Source organism: Apteryx mantelli, chromosome 7, assembly GCF_036417845.1.
Source record: "Apteryx mantelli isolate bAptMan1 chromosome 7, bAptMan1.hap1, whole genome shotgun sequence".
In the NCBI taxonomy this organism is placed as follows: Eukaryota; Metazoa; Chordata; class Aves; order Apterygiformes; family Apterygidae; genus Apteryx; species Apteryx mantelli.
The window spans coordinates 30,568,677-30,589,345 of record NC_089984.1 but is presented as its reverse complement, the minus strand read 5'-3'; the positions used below and the strand labels follow the sequence as shown (position 1 = coordinate 30,589,345).

Below are 20,669 nucleotides of genomic sequence, written 5' to 3'. Positions count from 1 at the left end.
GACTCGCTGTTAACTTTAATGCAAGGACCATGGGTTGGAAACGCAGGGAACAGGCTGGTCTCTCTCTGCCCCCCAGCTGCCCCCTAGAGCAGCGGACTAAAACAGGGCTCAGTGGGGCAGAAGATGAGCCAAAGCACAACAGCAATTTAAAGCAGGAAGGTGAGGCCACTTTCCCAAGGGCCGCTTATCCCGTGCAAGGCAGGAGCAAGCCTTTTAGGAGACCACAATAAGGATTAGGGTCCTGTTGTCTCGTTGGCATGAACGCTGACGGCCCCATGAGCTTTTCCCTGGCGCTGGGGTTGGCACGAGGAAACCCTCCTGTGCTGCACGCCAGCGGGGAGACGTAGGCGCCTCGAGATGGGACAGTCCCAGCTGTGGTCGGAGACTCGGGAGAGGTGGGCGGACACTGGGGGCTTGCCGAGTGTCCGGCCCGGCCGCCCAGCCCACCTCCCTGTTGGCAAGAGGCAGCAGAGCAGATGGAGGCACATCGGTGTCATCTTAAACCATGCAAGAGATGTGCCTCCAATGCTGCTGGCCCTGCACAAGCCACCAGAGGCGGTTAGTCAGGTGCCTGGGCCTTCCTGTGTCCAGCAAACCAAGGAAACAGCAGTTCCCCTGAGGCCAGCGGATTTTGTCACATGAGTGGGGGTTCCCAGAGCCTGTGAGGAGTTTGGGGCTTTCTGAGACAAAAACACTGGTGTGTTGCAGGGTCCATACACTGCAAAGGAGGAAATGAATTAAGTGCGTCCCGTGGCTTGTGTGCCCACCTTGCCCAGGAAAGCAGCACTACGCCGAGGCGGGCTTGCTCCACAGCTCCCCTCGCCGGGAGGGCTCCACCGGCCAGGGTGCAACCCAGGCGAGCCCTGCCAGGCAAGGGGTGTCCCTGCATAGCCAGCACTGTCCCGAGGAAGCTGCACGGCCACACGGCAGTGTGCGGCTGGCGCCGAGGCGCACTGCTTGCAGGTCTCAAATGCAGCCGGGCCAGAAGAGGCTGGCCCAGGCCTCTGGACCATGCTGTCAAGTACAGTTATGCCAGTCAATGCAGGAGAGAAAAAGATGGCCCTACCTCCCCCAGTCTTAGCAAAAACTCTGATGTAATTGCTGGCCCAGCTCTCTCGGCACAATCATCATTTTTGGTGTTCATATCTTGTGTCATCAAGGGAAATGGCTTCACTTTTCCAGAAAGTAACTTCTCTTGCTGGTATCAACAGCTTTGTGAGTATCCTCTTGCCTTCTGTTGCATCGTGCATCCTAAGGAGATGGGCACAGGCTGCCAATGGGGATCTGAGGCTGCGCTAGCACAGGGTCCCTAGTAGGTGACCTGTGCCAGCTGGCTGCAGGACAGAGGAAGGCACACACACAGTGTCCAGCTCTGGCCCATCCCATGGCAAGAGTGACCCCTCGGCCAGCCTGGCCTCAGCTTCTCCTGACTCAGTGCTCTGGAGACATGGCCAGCCAGCACCAGCCTTGTGCTCAGCGAGCACAGCTTGGCTGCACAAACCGCATCCCACCAACTGGGAAACATTCCTGCACCCAAACCTCCTGGGCAAACTCAAGCCACCAAGTGGGCCCACCTCTTGCTATTTCCTTCACATACCTGTGCCTATTACTAAATATTAACTCATCAGGTCTAAAGGAGGAGGTAAATCCCACAGCGCCTGCAAGCTGGTCACCAGCGAGCAAGTGCCATTCGTGTCAGGGCTGGAGAGTGAGTCAACAGCAGAGTTGGGGACACATCTCAAACCCCAGTGCTCTGGTCCAGTTGCTCAATAAGGCTGCGTCCTTCTTTGTTGCAGGCTTGGAAGATGGCAACGCTCACGGTAATTGCCCATGTGGTAGGTGACTAAAGGCAAACAGAAGGAAAGAAGAGCGTGCAAATGACAGGGGCAGAAACAACTCCTTCAGCTGTCCTGTTAGCAACCTTCGCTGCAGATACTCTTCTGGAGAGTTCAGTGGGAAACTGAAAAGACAGAGCTTTTCCTTGTTGCTTAGGCCAAATCCCTCTTTGGTCTCTTTTCAAATATCCCAGGCATTGGCAATCAGCACTGTTCATCCTCCGAAGGGACACCTGGGACGCAAGGCAGGAGGTGGCAGAAGAGGTGCTGCGCTCCGAGAGCAGCTCCTTGGACATTAGCAGACCCGAGGATATTTCATCCCCTGGCTGTGTTACCCTAGGTGCTACGAGGTGGGCCAGCACGGCCTCTGACTGCAGTACCTGCCTCCTCTCCCCCCCGCCCCAGGGACGAGATGGCTGCCCTCGTTGCTGAAAACTTCCGCTTCCTTTCCCTGTTCTTCAAGAGCAAAGACGTGATGATTTTTAATGGCCTGGTGGCCCTGGGTACGGTGGGCAGCGAGGAGCTTTTCTCAGTTGTGGCCTTCCACTGCCCCTGCTCCCCAGCCCGCAATTACATCTACGGCCTGGCCGCCATCGGTGTCCCAGCCCTGGCGCTCTTCCTCATCGGCGTCATCTGGAACAACCACACCTGGAACCTGGTGGCCGAGTGCCACAAGCGGGGCACCAAGAACTTCTCCACCGCAGCCACCTTCCTCCTCTTCGGCTCCATCATGGGCCGGGCCACCGTGGCGCCCATCACCTGGTCGGTCATCTCACTGCTCCGCGGGGAGGCCTACATCTGCGCCCTCAGCGAGTTCGTCAAGCCCTCCTCCCTGGATAAGTTTCCGGCTGAGTATGGGGCCGAGACCCTGGCCAAGTTCCCCTGTAAAGACATCCCAGCGAACCTGACCAAGTTTAGGGACGAAGTGACCAGGAGGCTGAGATACGAGTCCCAGGTTGGTACCCTGGGGCAAAGGCTGTAGGCAGTAGGCACTGACGACCGGCAGAGGCTCGTTAGCAGCCGTTGAGGTCCTGGTCCTGGCTCAAGGGGGTGGGTTTGCAGCTGGGGGCAAAAGCACAGAGAGGAGAGGACCAGCGGCCACGAGCCTCTCCCTGCTCTGGAGATGAGGCTGCATTACAGCCTTTCACATCCCCCCCAGCAGGGCTGATGGATGGGGGAGGACACCTGGGGTTTACCCCACAGCCGTGCTGTGTCCTGGGCAGCCCCAGTGCCCGATCACTCTCCTCTCTCCAAAGCAGCTAGTAATTCCCACTGCCGGTGAAGGCGCAAAACCCATGGGGTCCCCCAAGCTGGGAAGGTGTGGGGAAGGGGAAGGCCATCTCACCATGTCGTAATGCAGCCTCTCTCTCTCAGCTCTTCGGCTGGCTGCTCATCGGGATAGTCGCAGTCCTGATTTTCCTCACCAAGTGCCTGAAGCATTGCTGCTCCCCACTGAGCTACCGGCAGGAGGCCTACTGGGACCAGTACCGCTCCAACGAGGACAAGCTCTTCCGCCGCACGGCCGAGGTCCACTCCAGGGTCCTGGCGGCCAACAATGTGAAGCACTTCTTTGGCTTCGTGGCGCTGGACAAGGAGGAGAAGGAGCTGGTGCAGGAGTTCCCCGTGGAGGGCGTCCAGCCAAGCCCCCAGTGGAATGCCATCACTGGAGTCTATATCTACAGGGAAAACAAGGGCTTCCCTCTCTACAGCCGGCTCCATAAATGGGCCAAAGGGGTGGAAGGCAATGGGCCAAGCCCCGAAGCCCATGAAATGCTCTTTTTGGCTTCCTAAGACAGGCGGGTGCTGGGACCAGTTCCCTAGACCACCTGACTGGCCTATCAGTATCGGTGTGTGGCTGACTGTTTCATTAGGAGTATTCCTCCCAGCAGGATTATTTCCCTCTGCAGGTGAAAAGGGATCAACAGCCTCAAGGTGGAGACTGATAAGCAATTCACTAAGCTGGGGAACCCCTCCCTCAGAGACAACCATCTTGCTGCTTCTCTCGGAGAGATGATTGGAGCAAAGAGCAGACGTGCACCTTACCTCCAGGCTGCCGGTGCACCCTGCTGTCTACAGCACCAGCAGAAGCCTCGGGGGAGTGAAAGGTGGGCACGATTTGTTTTTAACTATGACTGCTGCAAGTCCCACTCGTCTCCTCCAAAGCGGACTTAGCACCAGCTCATCCCACACACCTGCTTGTTTACTGACACCAGTATCTTCTTACACAATTTTGCAGTGCCTGTTATGCAGAGCACTTTACAGACTGCATGATGCAGGGAGAGAGGGAGGCAGTGGCAACTGGGATGCAACTGCACCTGGGAAGGAATGGGTCAGTAACACACCAGCACACCGAATATCTGAGAGACTAAGGCAGGAGGAACCACTGAAATTCCCGGTATTTAGAGAGACGCTCTGTAATTACCAAGTTGGAATTTGGGTAGGACACCAAACTCCCTTTGTTCTTGCTGGAAGTGCCTTGGAATTTGAAATGAGTCCAAATGGTCACAACTATGAGTTTATAAACCTGGAAGACAGCACCATCAGCAGAATAGCTCTCAGCTGAGCTAGCTGGTGGAGGCTCAGAGGGAACAGTACTTGGAGTGAGCCACACCGTTGTCTGTAGCTCACTGAATTTCTCATCCAACCATTGACGAGGTCCCAGTTGGGTTGCGAGCTGTAGCAAGATCCCAACCAGATTCAGCTATATACATATAACTATACCATATAAGCATTGGCCATACGAATGAAGCATCTTTTTCCCAAGGAACGAGAACAGAAAGTTGCTAGCCAAAAGACATTACGCACACCTCTGCTATGCAGAGACTGCAACCCTGCAGTGACAAGGATCAGTGGGAAGGGAATGGGATGGGGAGGAGAAGCCCTCTGCCTAGCCCTCCACCGCTGAACTTTTTTAAACTCTTTCCATTGCCTTAAGCGGTCCCTGCAGCAGACAGTCTGTTTTAGGGACTCAGCTGTATTCTGAAAATGAGGCCAGATAGGTGTAAAACTACTACCCCCACTGGGCCACTATGCTGACTAGGCCTCAAGGCTGTTCTTGTGGCACTGCAGTCTCCTGCCCCTAGGGTCGGCCCTGCATTACCAATACACTTTTAAGAGTTAGCAGAACGATGGAGTTTGGTTTCCCTATTTGTACTGGTTCATTATAGATAAAGCTTCCTTTAGTTTTATATTGTGCCTTTTACTGAAAAGCCTTAAATTGTTCAAAAAGCATGACTCAACCCCACTGAACTCAAACAGGCTTAAACACAAGGAGATTTGAAATAAATTATTAAATGAGAAACCTTTTTCATTACCTTTCAGTTTTTTTTCAGGGGGAGCACAGAAGGCATATGTTAATGAACACAAGGACTAGGAACTTACTTTTTCTTTCCATTAAACATTCAGATCCTCTCTTATTCGGATGACTTCAGGACCTGAAGTTTTAAAGCATCACCACATATTACAAGTTAGTAACAATGCTTTTTAGTCATTCTTGCAATAAGGAGTGCAGATTTATATGATAAGTCAAGGTACATGCTTGCAGCAAAGGAAGGAAAATTTTTTATAAACCTGTTTACAAATATGTCCCTTTGCAAGAAAGAGTTGGAGGGTACTCCCTCTCTGTAAAGAGGTGCCTACACTGCTTAACAGGGATCCTGGGGTTTCTTGCCCATTAGGCTTCTTCACAGATTTGCCTCGCATTTGTGGGGAAGCTTGGCTCCCAGCAGCACTATTGACTAATCTGCAGGAATGATCAGATATGAGTTAAACAAAATTGCATTAACTTGAGATGAAAGAGTTGATTTGCATTTCTTCTCGCTGGCCCTCAGGTGTGAACATGCATACCACCCCCGCACGTAGGTCAGCAGATGCAAGGTAACTTGCTGACACACAGTAGCATGAAGATATGCCTGTGCCTCTTACTTCCTTTATTTCTCCTGTCTCCCTTATTGATACTCCTAGCTGTTTCTTTGAACCACCTCCATAGCCAGTTCCTTCTCTTCCCTCCTTTGAAGGAAAGGGGCATGACACGTAATGCTTGGGAAAGAATTTGTTTATCTTAAGAATAAACCATGAGGACAACCCAGCTTTTGCTCTGTTTGGCTTTTTTGCATCCAGACACCAGTTGAATTAAGGAAGCAGACTAGTGGTTTTTATGAACTTGTCCTTAGTGTCAGGGTCACTTACTCTCCTTTCTCTGCTGCAGCCTGCTCTCACCTGGTTGTTCATTTCTCTCTTCTGCATTAACTCCAGCAGCTTTCTCTTTCCTGGGGTGGGCCAGAGTCTTGTCCTGCTCATCCATTTTCCCTCCTCCTTGTTTGTGAGGCATGTTTTGGTGGACAGCTGACAGTGAGGAGTGGAGCAAGCTACTGCAATCAGAAATGTTTGCAACTGTTGGGATTTTTCTCTCCCCTCCTCTGCAGCCCTAGGCTTCTGACTCCCCTAGCCCATCAGCAGGCTCCCAAATACCCCTGTCAACAGTCACTCATCCTTCCCCAGCGAGGGCAGCACAAGGGAGAAAGTACGGAGACAGGAAAGGAGTCAGAGCAAGGGCTACAGAGGTGTGGGAAAGGCTGGAGGCAAAGAGGAAAACAAGGAAGGGAGGGAAGGAGTCCAGATTTGATTAACTTTTGCAAAAATACTGAAAGTAGGATGTTAAGCCACACATGGCTTTTTACCCCAGTGTAAGCAAGTGGACTAGGTCTCCCACTGAAGTGCCAAGAGGGAAGTTCAGCTGCCTGTCTTCCCGGCATGCCACATCATGCATGCTGTGAGCTCGCACACTCTCTGCTCTTCCTATGGAGGCTGAAAGCAGCCCCATCACAGAGTAGTTGACAGCTTGTTCATCAGGGCACTTTTCCCAGCAGCAAGATAGGTTTAAACCAGGCTCCTCCAGCAGAGAGAATTACACACAGCTCTCTCATTTGCCCTGCTGACTATTGTAGAGACTATAATAACCCCAGTAGCTGTAAAGAAATAATACCTCAAAGGGATTTTGTTTTCTATTGCAATGCTTATGTATTCCATCCTGCAACAAATTCACCTAAAAAAAAACAACCACCATCTCTCCAGCTATGTTTTAAAAGAAAGCAGCTGCTACTGGATGTCGCAAGCAACCTCCTCCCATACGAGCGCATTAGGCAAACTCTGACAATACGTACAGTACCCACCTCTCCCTTGGGGTAAGCAGTGAAATGACTTGTTTCTGGATCGCAGCGGATGTGCGAATGAATTAAAGGCTGAATCATTCAGTCCTACTAACACTGGGTATCCACAGAGGCAGAGCAGTTGGTCCTTTGGAGCTCTGGTTTTGAGGTCAGAGTCCCTACAGTAAGACTTTAAAGGTTGGATATTTTGAAGCAGGGCACCCACAAGCTAGACTCCTCACTGGATAATCACGTGTGTTTGCATACCCAGCTTCTCCCCTTTCCTTCAGTTCCTCATCTGTAAAACAGATGATCACATCCCGCATCCTACCAGAAAGTTACAAGAATAAGGATCATAAGGCTCTGACACCAGTGATAAAGCCTACGTAAATGCCCAAGATGCTTAGCTATTTTCAAGTGGAAGGTTAGACTGGAATCAGTTATTTTTCAGCACAGGAAAAAACTTTCTTCTCTGACTTTATTGATCTCTGTCAAGAGACAATTGCTACTGAAAATCACTATTTTTTGTCATCCATCAGTGGCAATTTATCAGAGATGGCTGAGATCATGGGATCCATCATAACTGGATGCTGTTGGCTTTAAGGGCATGAGCCCTTGTGGCTAAAAAGGCCAACAGCATCCTGGGCTGCATTAGGAAGAGCATTGCCAGCAGGCTGAGGAAGGTGATCCTTCCCCTCTAACTCAGCACAGCTGAGGCCACACCTGGACTTCTGGTTCCAGTGCTGGACTCCCCAGTACAAGACAGACATGGACATACTGGGGTAGGTCCGGCAAAGGGCCACACAGATGATTAAAAGATTGGAGCAGCTGACATACAAGGAGAGGGACTGTTTAGCCTCAAGAAGAGAAAGCTCAGGGGGATCCTATCAATGTGTATGTGTATATACACCCCACCAGATGGGAGGGTGTAAAGAAGACAGAGCCAGGCTCTTCTCAGTGGTATCCAGTCAAAGAAAAAGAAGCAACGGGCACAAACTGAAACACAGGAAGTTCTGTTTAAACATAAGAAAAAACTTTACTGTAAGGGTGACTGAACACTGGAACAGGTTGCCCAGAGAGGCTGTGGCATCTCCATCCCTGGAGATATTCAAAACCCAACAGGACATGGTCCTGGGCAACCTGCTCTAGTTGGCCCTGTTTTGAGCAGAGGAATGGGAATAGATCTCTAGAGGTACCTTCCAACCTCGACCATTCTGTGATTCAATGTTGTTCTGCCAACTGCTGGCAGCACAAAGGCACTTGAGACAAATCTTTTGAAATGTTAATTTCAGGCAAAAGGCAAGAATCTTCTCTGCCACTTGACGGAGAGAGAAATGAATTTATAGGATATCACTGTAGTTAAAAATAGGGGGCCATAACTGTACCATTTCCATAGGAAAGCAGAACAGGTAGGGCTGATGCTCGAATTGATTATAAAATAGTCTATATTTAAATAACTGGCTTCAAAGCCATCAACAGACTAGGCTAATTTGTAACAGCTGGACAAAGCTGCAAGCATTTATCGGATCTTTTCTTTAGATGATTTGTTTCTCCAGTTTGGTTTGGTCCTACACCAATACGCTCAGGAAACTTGCTGTCCATGGACACCCACAGTTGAACTTCACACCTCTTGATGAGTCTCTCTGGTTTTACTTGCTCAGTATTTAGCTCTCAGCAAGGGAACTCTTGGCCTCCACGTACTCTAATGCTGCTGTTTTAACAGCCAGGACAGTTTCTGTTGTACCATATTTCTTCTCATAATCCAGGTAGCGTTTAAAGAAGAATTTCATCCTCTTGGGCGCCAAGCTCAGGTGTATGACCCTCTGAAAAATGTCCCTGCAAGAAACCAAAGGCCATTCAGATCATTGTGTTGGTGACAGCACTCAACACAAGCTCTATATCCTGCCTCTGAATAAAGAGCAAATTCAGGGGACACATTCAACCTGCTGCAAAGTGCTGGTGCTTGAAGCAAGATATTACTAAGAACTGGCCAATACCTCAAAGCAGAGGGCTTCTATCTGCTCGCAGAGCTCAAAGGTTGCTGGTCAACTTGTGCAAATATCCAGACACTTTATTTGACCCTCTGTTCATGAAGAGCCACAGCTAGATCCACAGTGTGGGAAGCTGGACTTCCTTTTGTCAAAACTCTCAGCAAAAAGAGAGTGACCAATCTCTCCATTTTTATGTTACGAAATATGCCAGAAAGCAATGCTTAATTCCACTCCTAAGATACAACAGGGTAATGCTGTCCATAGGGACAGCTCAGCCTGGGAGATCAGTATGCTCAGAGACTGTGCAGAGTTAGTACCAGCAGCATTAAACAAACAGCATGACAGCAGCTATGACAGCATTGAAGTTGTCAAGGCACCTGAATTTCAGAGCAGCTTGGCAGAATCACACTACAGATCCTGACAAACTAAGGAGAGACCACTACCAACCTAGCAGTCCCACTAAGTGCAGTATTGACCTCGCTGATGCCCTCAATTCAAGTCACCTTGTTTTTATCATGCAGGTCACCCCTTACGAATCAGCCCCTCTCTGCCCTGTGGATCTCCCTGTAGTCTCCTTTGTCCTGGCAAGGATAAGCCCTTCCACACATGCTAGCTTTCCTTCTCCAGGTGATAAAAGTTCTCCTTTGCTCTAGGAGGCCCTCAACAGCCACACACTGCAGAGTATCTGCTCTTTGCAAGTGTTACTCCAAGTGCTGGACTTGCCCCTCCCCACCTGCTGTGGCAGGACTCACCGTACTTCCTTCTGGCTGCCATGTTTGATCATGATGTCCATGTAGATGGACCAGATGTCCGTACGCTTCGGGTAGCTGCTGAGTGTGCTCTCAAAAAGGGCCTTAGCATGTTCTGGGTCCCCAAAGCGGAACTCGAGCTGTGCAAACTTTGAAATGACATCCACATCTGGAACAAGTAACGACACATTAAGGTATCATAGCAGCGCTCTCCCCTATGAACAAATACAGGTGAGCAGCAATTACACAGAACAGAGGCAGGCACAAGGAGAGCACCATCTCTACCCAGAGACAAAAACCCTGCTGTTAAGAGGTTTGGGACTGAAGTGGGATTGGGAGAGGGGAAGGGGAGGTGTCATGGTTCACTTTCCATCTCAGCTCTCTGCTGGAGAGAGGTTTGTTCTTACACTCAAACGGCACCATGCAGGGGACAGGCCCAGCTCCACAAACCCGGAACCAGAACAACTGAGCTTTTATAGAGTGAAGACCCAAAGTCATCCTCACTTTGGGTGCTTTGCTTTTGCCCATCACAGCAAATTTAATTGCAAGAGGGTTTAAAATTGATACCAGGCTGAAATTTCCCCTTCTCTTATAGACAAGGGCAGTAGGTTCAGCTGGTTGCAATTTGCATCTCCTACAAACACTGTCACAGGAAGATAGAGATATCAGAGAGCAGCTAATTTACCAGACCTGTCAGACAGACTGCATCATGGATGGGGAGGGGAGTGCTTACGTTCTTTGGTGGGCAAAGCCTTGAGAGCACGCTCCAGAAGCCTGTGTGTAGCCTCAGTTTGGCCTTGTTTCAGGAGGAAGGAGGCATACTTCAGCCACACAGATTTCTCCTGACGGAAACGCTTCAGCATGGTGTGGTACAGTTCTTCTGCTTGCTGGAAGGGCAGAGGGAGACTGGATTAGATCACGCAGATTCATGATAAAGCTTTATAGCTCTAAGAAACTCTTTGTCTTGCCCAGGTATCTTCAAACATTTGTGAGAGCAGAAAGTATCAACAGTGCCTCGCCTGCTGTCCATCAAAACTGTTAGTTCCAGCTAGGGATAGGATAGATATAATGTCTGACAAATGGAAGCTTACAAAGCCAGGATTGGTGGTTTACTGGCATGACTGGATGGGATACTTGCCTGCAACCTGCCTGCACTACCTCTAATCACTGCTCCTCATTCCAAACCTTTTCAAGAGCAAACGTACAGAAGGAATCATACCCATTACTGAGAGATTCTCCAAGGGCGCAACTAGTGTAACAAGCTATGGCACGGGGGAGCACAAGCAGACCCAGGCAGAAAACGAGTTCTCCTCCTCCCCTTTCCCCAAGGTATTTCAGGCCTGTCCCAGAGCACTCAAGCCCATGCTGCTTGAAACACAAAACCAGGGGATACCTCACCTTGTACTTCTCAGAATTGGCATAGATGTCACACAGATGCTGGAAGACTTTCTGAGGCTCATTGTATTGAACAGCTCTCTCAAAAACCTTCATCAGTGTCTCCTCAGTGCCATACATGTTCTCCAGGTTCAGCAGAGCTACCCAGACATTTAGTTTCTCCTGCTCTTCCCTTAAAGCAGATGCAAACAAGAATGTTTAGCTTTTTACCAGCCTTCATCAGGTTTTTGCAAAGCACCCTACAAAGACTCACTGATGCACAGCATGTCTCCGAGACATAGGAAGGGGGCATACCCCATCACTGAAACACCACTCCTGGGACAGAGCACAATAGTTGTTTCATGCTGCAAGTTTTAATCACTGTTGTTTGTAATTTAAAACTACAGGGATGATTCAAGAAAACACAACACATTTAATCAGGCTGTGTAGATATTTCAATACCCAAGGCCCTATGGAAGGGGCCACAGGAGTTTCACAGTTTGTTTTGATCTAAGGAGGACATCACTGACAGCACTATGCCCTCCAAACCCTTCTGACTGCTCAGAGGTATGACTGCATGCTCAGTGGTACCTTGGGGAGTCAGCGTGCTCACAGGCTGCAGCAGGCCAAGCGTGGTGACTCAGCTTAGACCTTCACAAGGCCAGCTGGCAACTGCAGCCGCGTAGTCCCTTTGCGCTCACTGAAACAGCCCTTCCCAGTCTACACACGCAAGCACGCACTGATGGCGCTCCCAGTGCTCCTTTCCCATCACCATCCCCCAGCATAACTTACTATTGGGGATAAAGAAAAGGCAAAACCCCGTAATTACCTGAAGGAAATGGTTTTAAGCGCTCTCTCTGCCACTGCTCTGGCCTTCTCAATCTCAGTGGCCTGGAGGTGGAAGGCCATGTACTGCAGCCAGAGGATGGAGCTGTTGGGACTGCTCAGCACAAGGCGGTCAAAATCATCTGCTGTCTGGGGCTGTCGACTGGGGTCCATCAGGGCAGCCTCTAATTTGCAGAGCTCCTTCTCCATCTTCTCTTTCTCCAGCTCCTTCTCCTTCTTTGTTTGTTTCTTCAGCTGAAAGAGCAAAGAGGAGGACTGCTGAAAAGCAGGCGCTTAACATGCAAACAGACAGGTGCAGCTGTAGCAGAGCCAGACCCCAGTATGTTCAAAGTGGGGCAGCTTCCATAAGATGAAATGGGGTCAATTATTTTGGAGAGGAAGCAAACAAACCCCTTGCCTCCCACCCCCCCACCACACACACAAAGAGAGTTCACACCTCTGAGAAGAGCAGAGTTGAAAGAAATATGGTTTCCTTTAACGAAATACATTGATAGACCAAAGTACTTTGCTAGTCCTGCACACCAATTGCATATTCACACTTCTCATTCCTCCCTCTCTACCTTCCAGGCCAGTGCTCACCCCTACCACCCATTCCACAAAAAAAAAAACTCAGGCTATGCGGGGAGAAATGCTGTAAGACTGGGCATGTTGCCGGATCACTAGGGTGACTCAGGACTAAATCAGGAACACAGGGCAGTTTAGTTCTCTGCACCAGGGAGCCATGCATTGGCATCCCGACCATCCAAGGCTCCCTTTACAGAGGTAAGTTATGGGGGCAGGGGAAAGCCCAAAGAACATATATCAAAGTGTTTCATGAGCTTGTTTCTGATTTTGCTGGATTGCTCACACTGGAGAGCTTCTCTAAAAATCTCAGCATAAAAGAATTATTTTATTTTGGTATTTTTCTAAATAAAAGGGCTTTTATGTGAAAAGGCTTTTCATCTCCAGGATTTCCTTTAAATGTACAAAACATTCAGCAGCCAAAACAGGGCTGAAATCAAAGAGAAAATTTTAGTTTCATTAAAAACAAAAAAAGTTTCACCCTAAATAATGTTGCTGGGTTTTTTTGGATGCCAACATGAGCAGCCCCCATTCTTCATGCATCCATGCTAGCATGGGGGCCTTCTCTCCCCTGCTTCAGAGATACCTGCTGATAACCCTAATACTCAAAGTAGTTAAAGAAAGTTCTATATTAGCTGGCAAAGATGGTCTCTTGGGTTAAAAGGCTTTGATATATGGCAAATGTTGCCACACAGACACACATGCAGGTATCAAGACAACACATTAGAGCCCCCATGTGGTGCCTCCTATGCAGACAGTGCTAGTACACAGTACCTTAGACTGCAGATCCTCCTCCTCCTCTTCGCTCTCTGAACTCTCCTTCTGACTCGGCACCGGCACATCCACTGTGTTCATGTCCTCGTCCCAGGTGAAACCAGTGGAAACCTGCAGCCTGGGAACCTCGCTGCGTTTCTTTATCTGCTTGGAGAAAGACAGCGAATGCCACAGGTTTTAATCTGAAAGTTTTGCACTGAGACTGGACACAGCTGCTGCCTGCTTGTGGCTTCTCTCTGGCCAGTGCTATAGACTTCCCATGCTCACAAACAGCCCACCAACCAAAACATCTAACTCAGGTCACCCCTACTGCAATTTAAAGCCAATGCTTCTCACATTATTCATAGCTGACATGAAGACCAGTCTGTGCTGTTGGAAAGTCATTTCTCCTACCAGTTGTCCCTGATCAGCAACCTTGGTAACCCTTGACTAAATATGAACATATTCTCTTCCCACCCCCATGCTCAGGTTCTCCGAACTTCTCACCTTAGATTTCTTTTTAGCTGCCTCCTCTTCTTCCTGGTCATCCTCCTCCTCCTCCCGGCAATACACCTCAATTCCACTATCATTTTCATCTGCTGGGCGGATCTTCCTTTTTTTTGGCTTTGCCTCCTGCAACAAAGGGGAAACAAGTGGATGTTGAAAGGGACCCACTGGGATGAATCTTACCAACAATTCTGACCGCAAAGAAATGATCCTGACTGCGCAAAGAGCGAAGTGCCCCAGCACAGCATCCCCCACTCTTCTCCCATCTAATGGAAACAACAGATCACAAGCCATGCTTACCAACACACTGTCAAGACCAACAGGATGGGCCACTCAAGCAACACAATCAGGCTGTTAATTCAGTTAATTTTTACTCAAATGGAGCAGAGTTTCTGATCTTTGCTTGTCTCCAGCATGGTTTAATTCCCCCCTTCCCTCCCCGTCCCCCACTCTGTATAATTCCTCACTTCTTTCCCAGCCTGATGCCAGTGGATCTTCCTAGTCCCTTGTGGTGTCAGGGCCAGCCAACCCCTGAGCAAGTCCTGTACAATCACATCCATACCTGCTCACTTTCAGAGTTCCCTCTCTTCCGTTTTGTCTTCAGCTTCTTGAGCTCTTCTCTCTTCTCCCTCTCTTCTGCCTCTTTTTTCTCCTCCTCTGCATCATAGCGTGGTAGGCCTAGGGACTCAGGCAAGATGCTTGGCATCCCAGTGTCCTCAGGCAGGAGAGAAAGCTCAACATGGTTTTCTTCTCTATTTACACTGTAGTGCATTGCCACGAGCAGGGAAGGGAGAAGAGGAGAGAAAAAAAATAAAAATAGAAAACAACATTTACAATGCCTGTAGGGACCTGAATTTGTTCCAAAATCTTCCTACCTTTTACTCTCCCTCTTTCCACCCCTTCCCCTATCTCCTTTCTGCTAATTCATGGTTCCTTTTCAAGAACTTGGGACCTACCCAAGGACCTTGGCAGTAAGCAGCTTTCCTTCAGGAAGGTATTTCTCATATAAGGAGTGTTTCTGTACAAAGTAAGGGGAAACATTCTGGAACAGGATTCGACCCAGAAGAGAAGTGGACAGGCTGAGGAGAGGAGAAAAAAGAAAAGTTAGCAATCCATGGCAAAACAAAACAAAACACAATCAGAAAAAATGCTCTGCATTTCTCTGTGGCACAGCAAGTTCTATATAGTGTCACAAACATTCCTTACTTTAATTTCAGAAGCTCAAGAAAACTAGCAACAAAATCTTGAATTCCAGGATGAAATTCATTCTGCAACATCACATTACACCAACAGAGACTCCACCAAACAGAATTCCAGTCACAAATCCCAAACAAGACAGTTCACCAAGACCCATCACATCCCAGTGCAGTCTTCTGATCTTATGCTACTCACCCAAAGAATACACCTGATGGAGTGACTGATTTGACATAGCCCCTCACTAGCTGGCCTTTTTTAACATCCTTAATGCATGTTATTTCAACATCTTCCACTTTGTTGCTGCTCTTTGGATTTAGCCTAGAAGAGGAAGGTTTAAAAAACAAAACAAAACACATTCATCTGAATAATCCATATTCTGCCCTGGATACCAAAAAAGAAATCAGCTAGCACTTTCTGAAAAATATCCTGTATCAGAAACACCCTTCACTTCATTCAACTGTACTAATGGACTATCTGCATCTTTGCCCAGCCATACATACGCACACACCTTTAGAGAACACACATGCTGCCACAAACAAAGCCAAACAAAACAGATTGGTCTGGTTTCCTCTGACACTGAGAAAATGAGAGGTGAATGAAATGTCTGAAATTGAGAAACATTGGCCTGGTTTTTTCCACTTGTTTCTAAGATACCTCATTCCACAGAATTTATATACATTTGTTACACAAAGACAAAGCAAGAGGCTTGGTTTTAACACACATTTAAGACTAGGGCTGCTCTTTACTCTAAACAGTTAAAAATGCAGCTTGAAAATTAAAAGCAACTTGCTTATACTGCAAATGCAACACAGGAACTTTTTCTTTATTCCCAAATTAAAAAGTTAAGTCAGGTCTAGAATGATGATAAATAAAAGTGATGAAATCTGCACCCACTTGTTCAGCTCTACATTAAATGCCAGACATCCCATGTTTGCTGATACACAAGAAAACCTTTATGCAGCAGGAACAAATTTCACGCCTTAAAAAAATCTAGACTTTGTCCTTTGAACACTTTGCATTGATCTGTCCAAACCAACAGGGTATCAGGGCAGACCAGCTGTTAGCTACTGGATTATCACTAATTCTTATCACTGGTAGGAGATCCACGGTCTGGAAGAAAGATGCCTACCTGGACTGCCGGAGAGATAACTGGATTTTGCCATTCTCATTGGAAAGAATGTAACACCTGCATGGCAGAGTAAGGGGAGAGAACAGAAAGCTTTACCTGATTTAAAAAAAGAAAAAAAAAAAAAACTATAGGCAGAAAATAGATAATATTTGCATTAACAGAATGAAGCTCTGGAGGAGACAAACTGCTCTGTCTCTTGGAACACTTAGTGTCTAACACAAACCAGCATGACAGAAGGGTTCATGAAACCAGCTGAAGGGCTGTTTGAAACAAATTTACTTGCTTTACCCAGTCTCTATTACTGGTACAAAGAATTTGAAGATTGTTACAGCTGAATCACTTGGCTTGTTGCAACCTCCAGCATTCCCAACAAGCGTATGTAGCAGGAAAATGCAATTACTCATGTTACAGATGTGGTGTAAAGACACCTGACTTGCCAAATGGCCCTCAAAACCATGGCTAAGTTGGGATAACTGAGCTCCCTCAGTCCTGTTCAGTACCTTAGCTATGAGAGTATCTTCTCCCAAAGCAGAATCCAAAAACGCAGCTAAAGAGAGGCGTCTTGATACATGGAAAGTACAAGACCGTTTCAGGCACATGCATGTATAAGGTTATAATCTTCTCTTCTACACAGGCCTAGCAACCATACATGTTAGTGCTTATAAGCCTCAGTGTCTTTTAAAGTGTTGTCAAAAAAGCTGAGATTGAAACACACCTGACGCAAGAAGTCAGCATCACTTCTTAGTTAAAGACTGAACCCTATGTGTCCGGTGCCATCTTACAGCAGAGAAAAGCCAGTCAAAGGGGGAGATTTCTAAACCTCCCTATTTGAAGGAACAGGAAGAAGAATTACTGACCTGACAATCTTGCCAATTCTGAAGTCACCCAGAGGCTTCTCTGTGTATGTATCACTCAGGTGAAAGATACTGACTTTGCCAGTCTTCCCTCCAGGCAGTGTGATGGTCAAGCCAACATGTGGAGTCACCTTTGCTACCATGCCTACAGTGATGATGCCCTGCTCCAGCGACTGGATTCCTGGGAAGAGCAAAGAAAGAAGGGGGTTTCATAATACTCCAAATGCGCACAGCCAAAATAATAGGGCTAATGAGTTAGCAAGGCTGATATCAGTTCCCTAGTCACATATCAAACCCATCGACTTTTGGTGAGGTGCAGTCTGTACACTCTGTCAGTTCACAGCAACGTGTTTGCCTTGATACCCTAGACACAGTTCCCTAATTGCATAGTTCCAGGGCCCAGAAAAACTAAAAAACGGTTTCTCTGACATCTCATGTCTGAGACCAGAAGGAAACATTTTCATAAGAGGTCAGAGAAAGGCTTCAGTCTGAGATGCATCTGAGAATGATTCTTTAGTCTAAAGGTCTGATCCTTTTTCACCTTACATGCTGCTACAACATCTGGATCAGGGACCCAGGTATTAATTCTTCCCTACAGGGAGGTACAGTTTGCTTGGGAGCATAATATCTTCACCTGGGGGGGATCAGTGCAAGCCCACCTCTGAGAAGAGCATCATAGGCAGTGGGGTCCTGCTGTTAAGGCTCCACTATACCTGTAAGCGACAAGCAGAGGTTGGTTTCAGTGACATCTGTTCCAGTCACTGTAGCACATAATGCCTGGCCATTTTTGAAGTTCTTTTCTGGATGCTTTAAAACCTGAAAAGAAAAACAGACTTCCACTTATTAGCAGAAAAGGACCTTTGCAATTCCAGCTCTGACTGCTGTACTCTCCTATGAAGCTTTACACTTTCAAAATGCGCCTTTGACACATACATTTGATGAAGAGCTCAGTGCTGCTTCAAGGGCTCCGTTACCTTGGGCTAAACTAACAACAGACATAGTACTTGCTTGTCAGTGAGAGGCAGCAATCTGGAATGGGCAGACCACTGGACACCCACATGAGTTCACATGGATAACTGAAAAGTGTCTGTGGCTGTTGCTTGCAGCCTCAGGCACAGAAAGTTTTTGTGTAGCTTATCTGTAATAGTCTCTTACCTTGGTGTTGAGAGACAGCAGTAGATGAGGAACTCTTCCTCGAATGTCAGGTGTGACTTCTACCTCCAGCCAATTTTTGAGGGTGTTATACTGAGAAGACACCAAACAGCCAGAGAAGAGAGCATGAGACCTTGAAAAAAACCCTTCGCTAGTGGATTCCTTGATTTTTAAGGCCAAAAAGGACCACTCCAGCCTGGGCTCTTGCATCACACAAAAATGGTGATTTCACTTCTACTCATATTATAGGCATAACACCGCTGTGATTCACGTATAAGTGTACAGAGGCATTCGGCAGTGTGTGTATTTTGTGCAGGTGGCATAGGCAGTTTCTCAAAGGTATTTTTGCTAGAGTACAGGGTGGAAAACATGAGCTGGCAACAGACAGACACGTCAGTGAGGATCAGTTAGCTCTGCTCTTGGAGGTACAGAAAATGTTCTTTCTCCTCCTGGTCCTATAAGACACTGCACTTTGCATGGGCCACCCTCACGACTAATGAAGAACACAGTAGTGTCAGTCTACAGGTTTGAGCTAAACCCCCCCCCCGAGGTCACCTTACTTGCTGCTTCCCCAGTACATCTCTTAGAAAGCCTCTGACCTTACCTTTTTAACAAAACAGGTCACTGTCTGCCCAACTTTGTAGAGTCCAAGTTTCTTGAGGGCACAATCTCCTTTATGGTTCAGCATTGTTGTGACTTTCCCTTCTATTTCACTGTTTGCACACAAACAGAAAGGACATCAGTTACAGAGTTTTGATCCTAGTGATGAAGATCAGAGTTAGAAATATAAGAGATTATGGTGAGCCAATATTACTGTAACATTCACCCCTATCCTTTCCCTTGCTGCATCCTTCTGCAGGGAATTAGTTCTTGCCAGTGCTTGAGAGGGTATCATTCCAACATGAAGGAATCTTAGAGTCCAAGCTGGCAACACCTGATGCCAAAGGATATTCAAAGGAAATTATATGCTAGAAGAGCACCAGGAGCTTTAACACAGCTCTCAGATCTGAGATGGGGTGAAAGTGGGAGTAATGGGCCTTGCCACACTGCATTCACATAAACTCCTTGTTCATGTCCATATCCTTCACAAATGGGAAGACAAGGGAGGGAAGCCACACGTATACAAGGTTTGTGAATTATCTGCAGAGAGCACAGAAACCAATACTTACCTTGGTCGAATGCTGAGCTCCGGAATGGACCGTGTGAAGTGCGGATGGGTGATGGGTAGGTACCTGAAGAACAGGAAAAGGATCAAACAATTTCTCACAACCTCCCCAGGCTCCAGTCACCTGTATTTCCTCTGCATTGACAAAAAACAGGTGTAAAGTGCTCTTCTAAAACTACCAAAGTCTTCTAGTTCAAGCACTTCCCAGTACTATTTCAGTGGCAACTTAGGTACCCAAAAGTACTTTCACAAATCTAGCCCCTGGAGGCGAACCTGCTTGCAGATTTGCAGAGACGTTGCATTTAAGGCTTCCACTGGACCTTAACAAGAGTTTAGACATCCTTTTTTCTTGCAATCTATACCCAAGATAGATACAGTAACACAGGTAAAAAGTACTAATTCACTGAAACTTTGATCCAGGATGGAATGTGGTGACAGATTCCCTCAGCACCTCAACAAATCCAGCAAGGGTAGCTGTAACAGGGTTTGGTGACAGAGGGAATAGCCCAGATCATCTGAATTAAGTAAATGTCCCATCCATAGCGCTTCCCAAGAAGTGGTATTAAGTGCATATTTTCCTACCTGTGAGTATTCACGTCTCTGCCTCCAATGACCCGGGCAGTCACCTTCTGTCCAGCTTTCAGAGTATATGTTGGAAAAGAGTCTATAGGCACTTCATCCAAGATCCGGGACGCATGGATTGAACCCGTCAGTTTGTCATCAATAGTGACTGTGACATGGGTAGGTTTGACAGACTTAACAGTACCAGTAACAATATCCCCCAGGGAAAGCGAGTGTTTCACAGCAGTAAGTGTCTCTTCTAATGCAGTCTCAGACTCTTTCCGGACCCTTACAAAAACATTCTTCTTTGCTGGGTCTTGTACTGCTAACAAGACTCCATGGTCATTCCCCTTCACCGTTTTTAAGGTCACAGAGACTGTCTGTCCCACCTTCAGTTTTTCTGAGTCAAAACGGAAGGTGTCATTGAAGTGAGAGGCTATGGGGATAGCAGCCAGCTGGCCTGTTTCCAACAAAGAGACGACGGCAAACTCTTCTGCTATGTGCTGCACGATGGCAGAGTGCAGGGAGTTCTCTGTGAGCCGCTAGACAGAAATAGAGATAATGACTTTCCCTGCTGGGATTTGATTCCCTTCACTCTACTTCCCGCAGCTCCAAAGGATTAAACAGCCCTCCCCACCCCCAATTAATTAACCAGCTAGAGTTTGGTAGAAGGACAGAAACACACAAGCCTAAAAATTGAACACATACTTGCTTGGCTCTTTGTTTTAACAGTTCTTCTCGAAGGGAAACATACACCATGGATGTGAGGGCATCCACATGAAGAAGCAATCCTTTTGCTTTCTCACCAGGAACAATACTTTTGTCTACAAATGAGAACAGAGACATTA

General features: G+C 47.6%; 2 protein-coding genes across 4 annotated transcripts in view; one reads left to right on the top strand and one right to left on the bottom strand.

Moving 5' to 3' along the window:
• The first annotated feature begins 1,861 nt into the window (after window positions 1–1,861).
• On the top strand, window positions 1,862–20,632 carry CALHM2 (calcium homeostasis modulator family member 2). 2 transcript variants are annotated; one of them, XR_010884745.1, is made up of 5 exons: window positions 1,862–2,790; window positions 3,210–3,940; window positions 5,241–5,301; window positions 12,510–12,704; window positions 20,554–20,632. XR_010884745.1 is itself a non-coding variant. In XM_067300205.1 (2 exons), the coding sequence occupies exons 1-2, from the start codon at window positions 2,248–2,250 to the stop codon at window positions 3,624–3,626; spliced, it is 960 nt and encodes a 319-aa protein (XP_067156306.1). In that variant the 5' UTR covers window positions 1,862–2,247; the 3' UTR covers window positions 3,627–5,136. The 2 variants fall into 2 exon arrangements, 1 of the variants encoding a protein (XP_067156306.1); XM_067300205.1 differs by lacking the exons at window positions 5,241–5,301; window positions 12,510–12,704; window positions 20,554–20,632 and having other exon boundaries at window positions 3,210–5,136.
• PDCD11 (programmed cell death 11) overlaps window positions 8,410–20,669 on the bottom strand; it is a 28,164-nt gene continuing 15,904 nt past the window's right edge. Inside the window, exons 19-36 of one of the 2 annotated variants that reach the window (XM_067300203.1) lie at window positions 20,530–20,645; window positions 19,843–20,363; window positions 19,265–19,327; window positions 18,700–18,808; window positions 18,099–18,188; window positions 17,657–17,759; window positions 16,947–17,124; window positions 16,090–16,146; window positions 15,156–15,278; window positions 14,720–14,842; window positions 14,326–14,524; window positions 13,764–13,889; window positions 13,278–13,424; window positions 11,926–12,176; window positions 11,121–11,289; window positions 10,456–10,609; window positions 9,726–9,891; window positions 8,410–8,818 (exon numbers count right to left, since the gene is read on the bottom strand). In XM_067300203.1, the coding sequence (XP_067156304.1) occupies window positions 8,647–8,818; window positions 9,726–9,891; window positions 10,456–10,609; window positions 11,121–11,289; window positions 11,926–12,176; window positions 13,278–13,424; window positions 13,764–13,889; window positions 14,326–14,524; window positions 14,720–14,842; window positions 15,156–15,278; window positions 16,090–16,146; window positions 16,947–17,124; window positions 17,657–17,759; window positions 18,099–18,188; window positions 18,700–18,808; window positions 19,265–19,327; window positions 19,843–20,363; window positions 20,530–20,645 (2,867 nt within the window). In that variant the 3' untranslated portion in view covers window positions 8,410–8,646. The remainder of the gene's footprint in view (window positions 8,819–9,725; window positions 9,892–10,455; window positions 10,610–11,120; window positions 11,290–11,925; window positions 12,177–13,277; window positions 13,425–13,763; window positions 13,890–14,325; window positions 14,525–14,719; window positions 14,843–15,155; window positions 15,279–16,089; window positions 16,147–16,946; window positions 17,125–17,656; window positions 17,760–18,098; window positions 18,189–18,699; window positions 18,809–19,264; window positions 19,328–19,842; window positions 20,364–20,529; window positions 20,646–20,669) is intronic. The other variant, XM_067300204.1, reaches the window with a different exon arrangement.

Bases quoted from the DNA above. Each gene is read 5' to 3' on its own strand.
- CALHM2 (XM_067300205.1), top strand. From the start codon at position 2,248: ATGGCTGCCCTCGTTGCTGAAAACTTCCGCTTCCTTTCCCTGTTCTTC. The intron at 2,791-3,209 runs GTTGGTACCCTG...TCTCTCTCTCAG, and splicing joins GGCTGAGATACGAGTCCCAG to CTCTTCGGCTGGCTGCTCAT.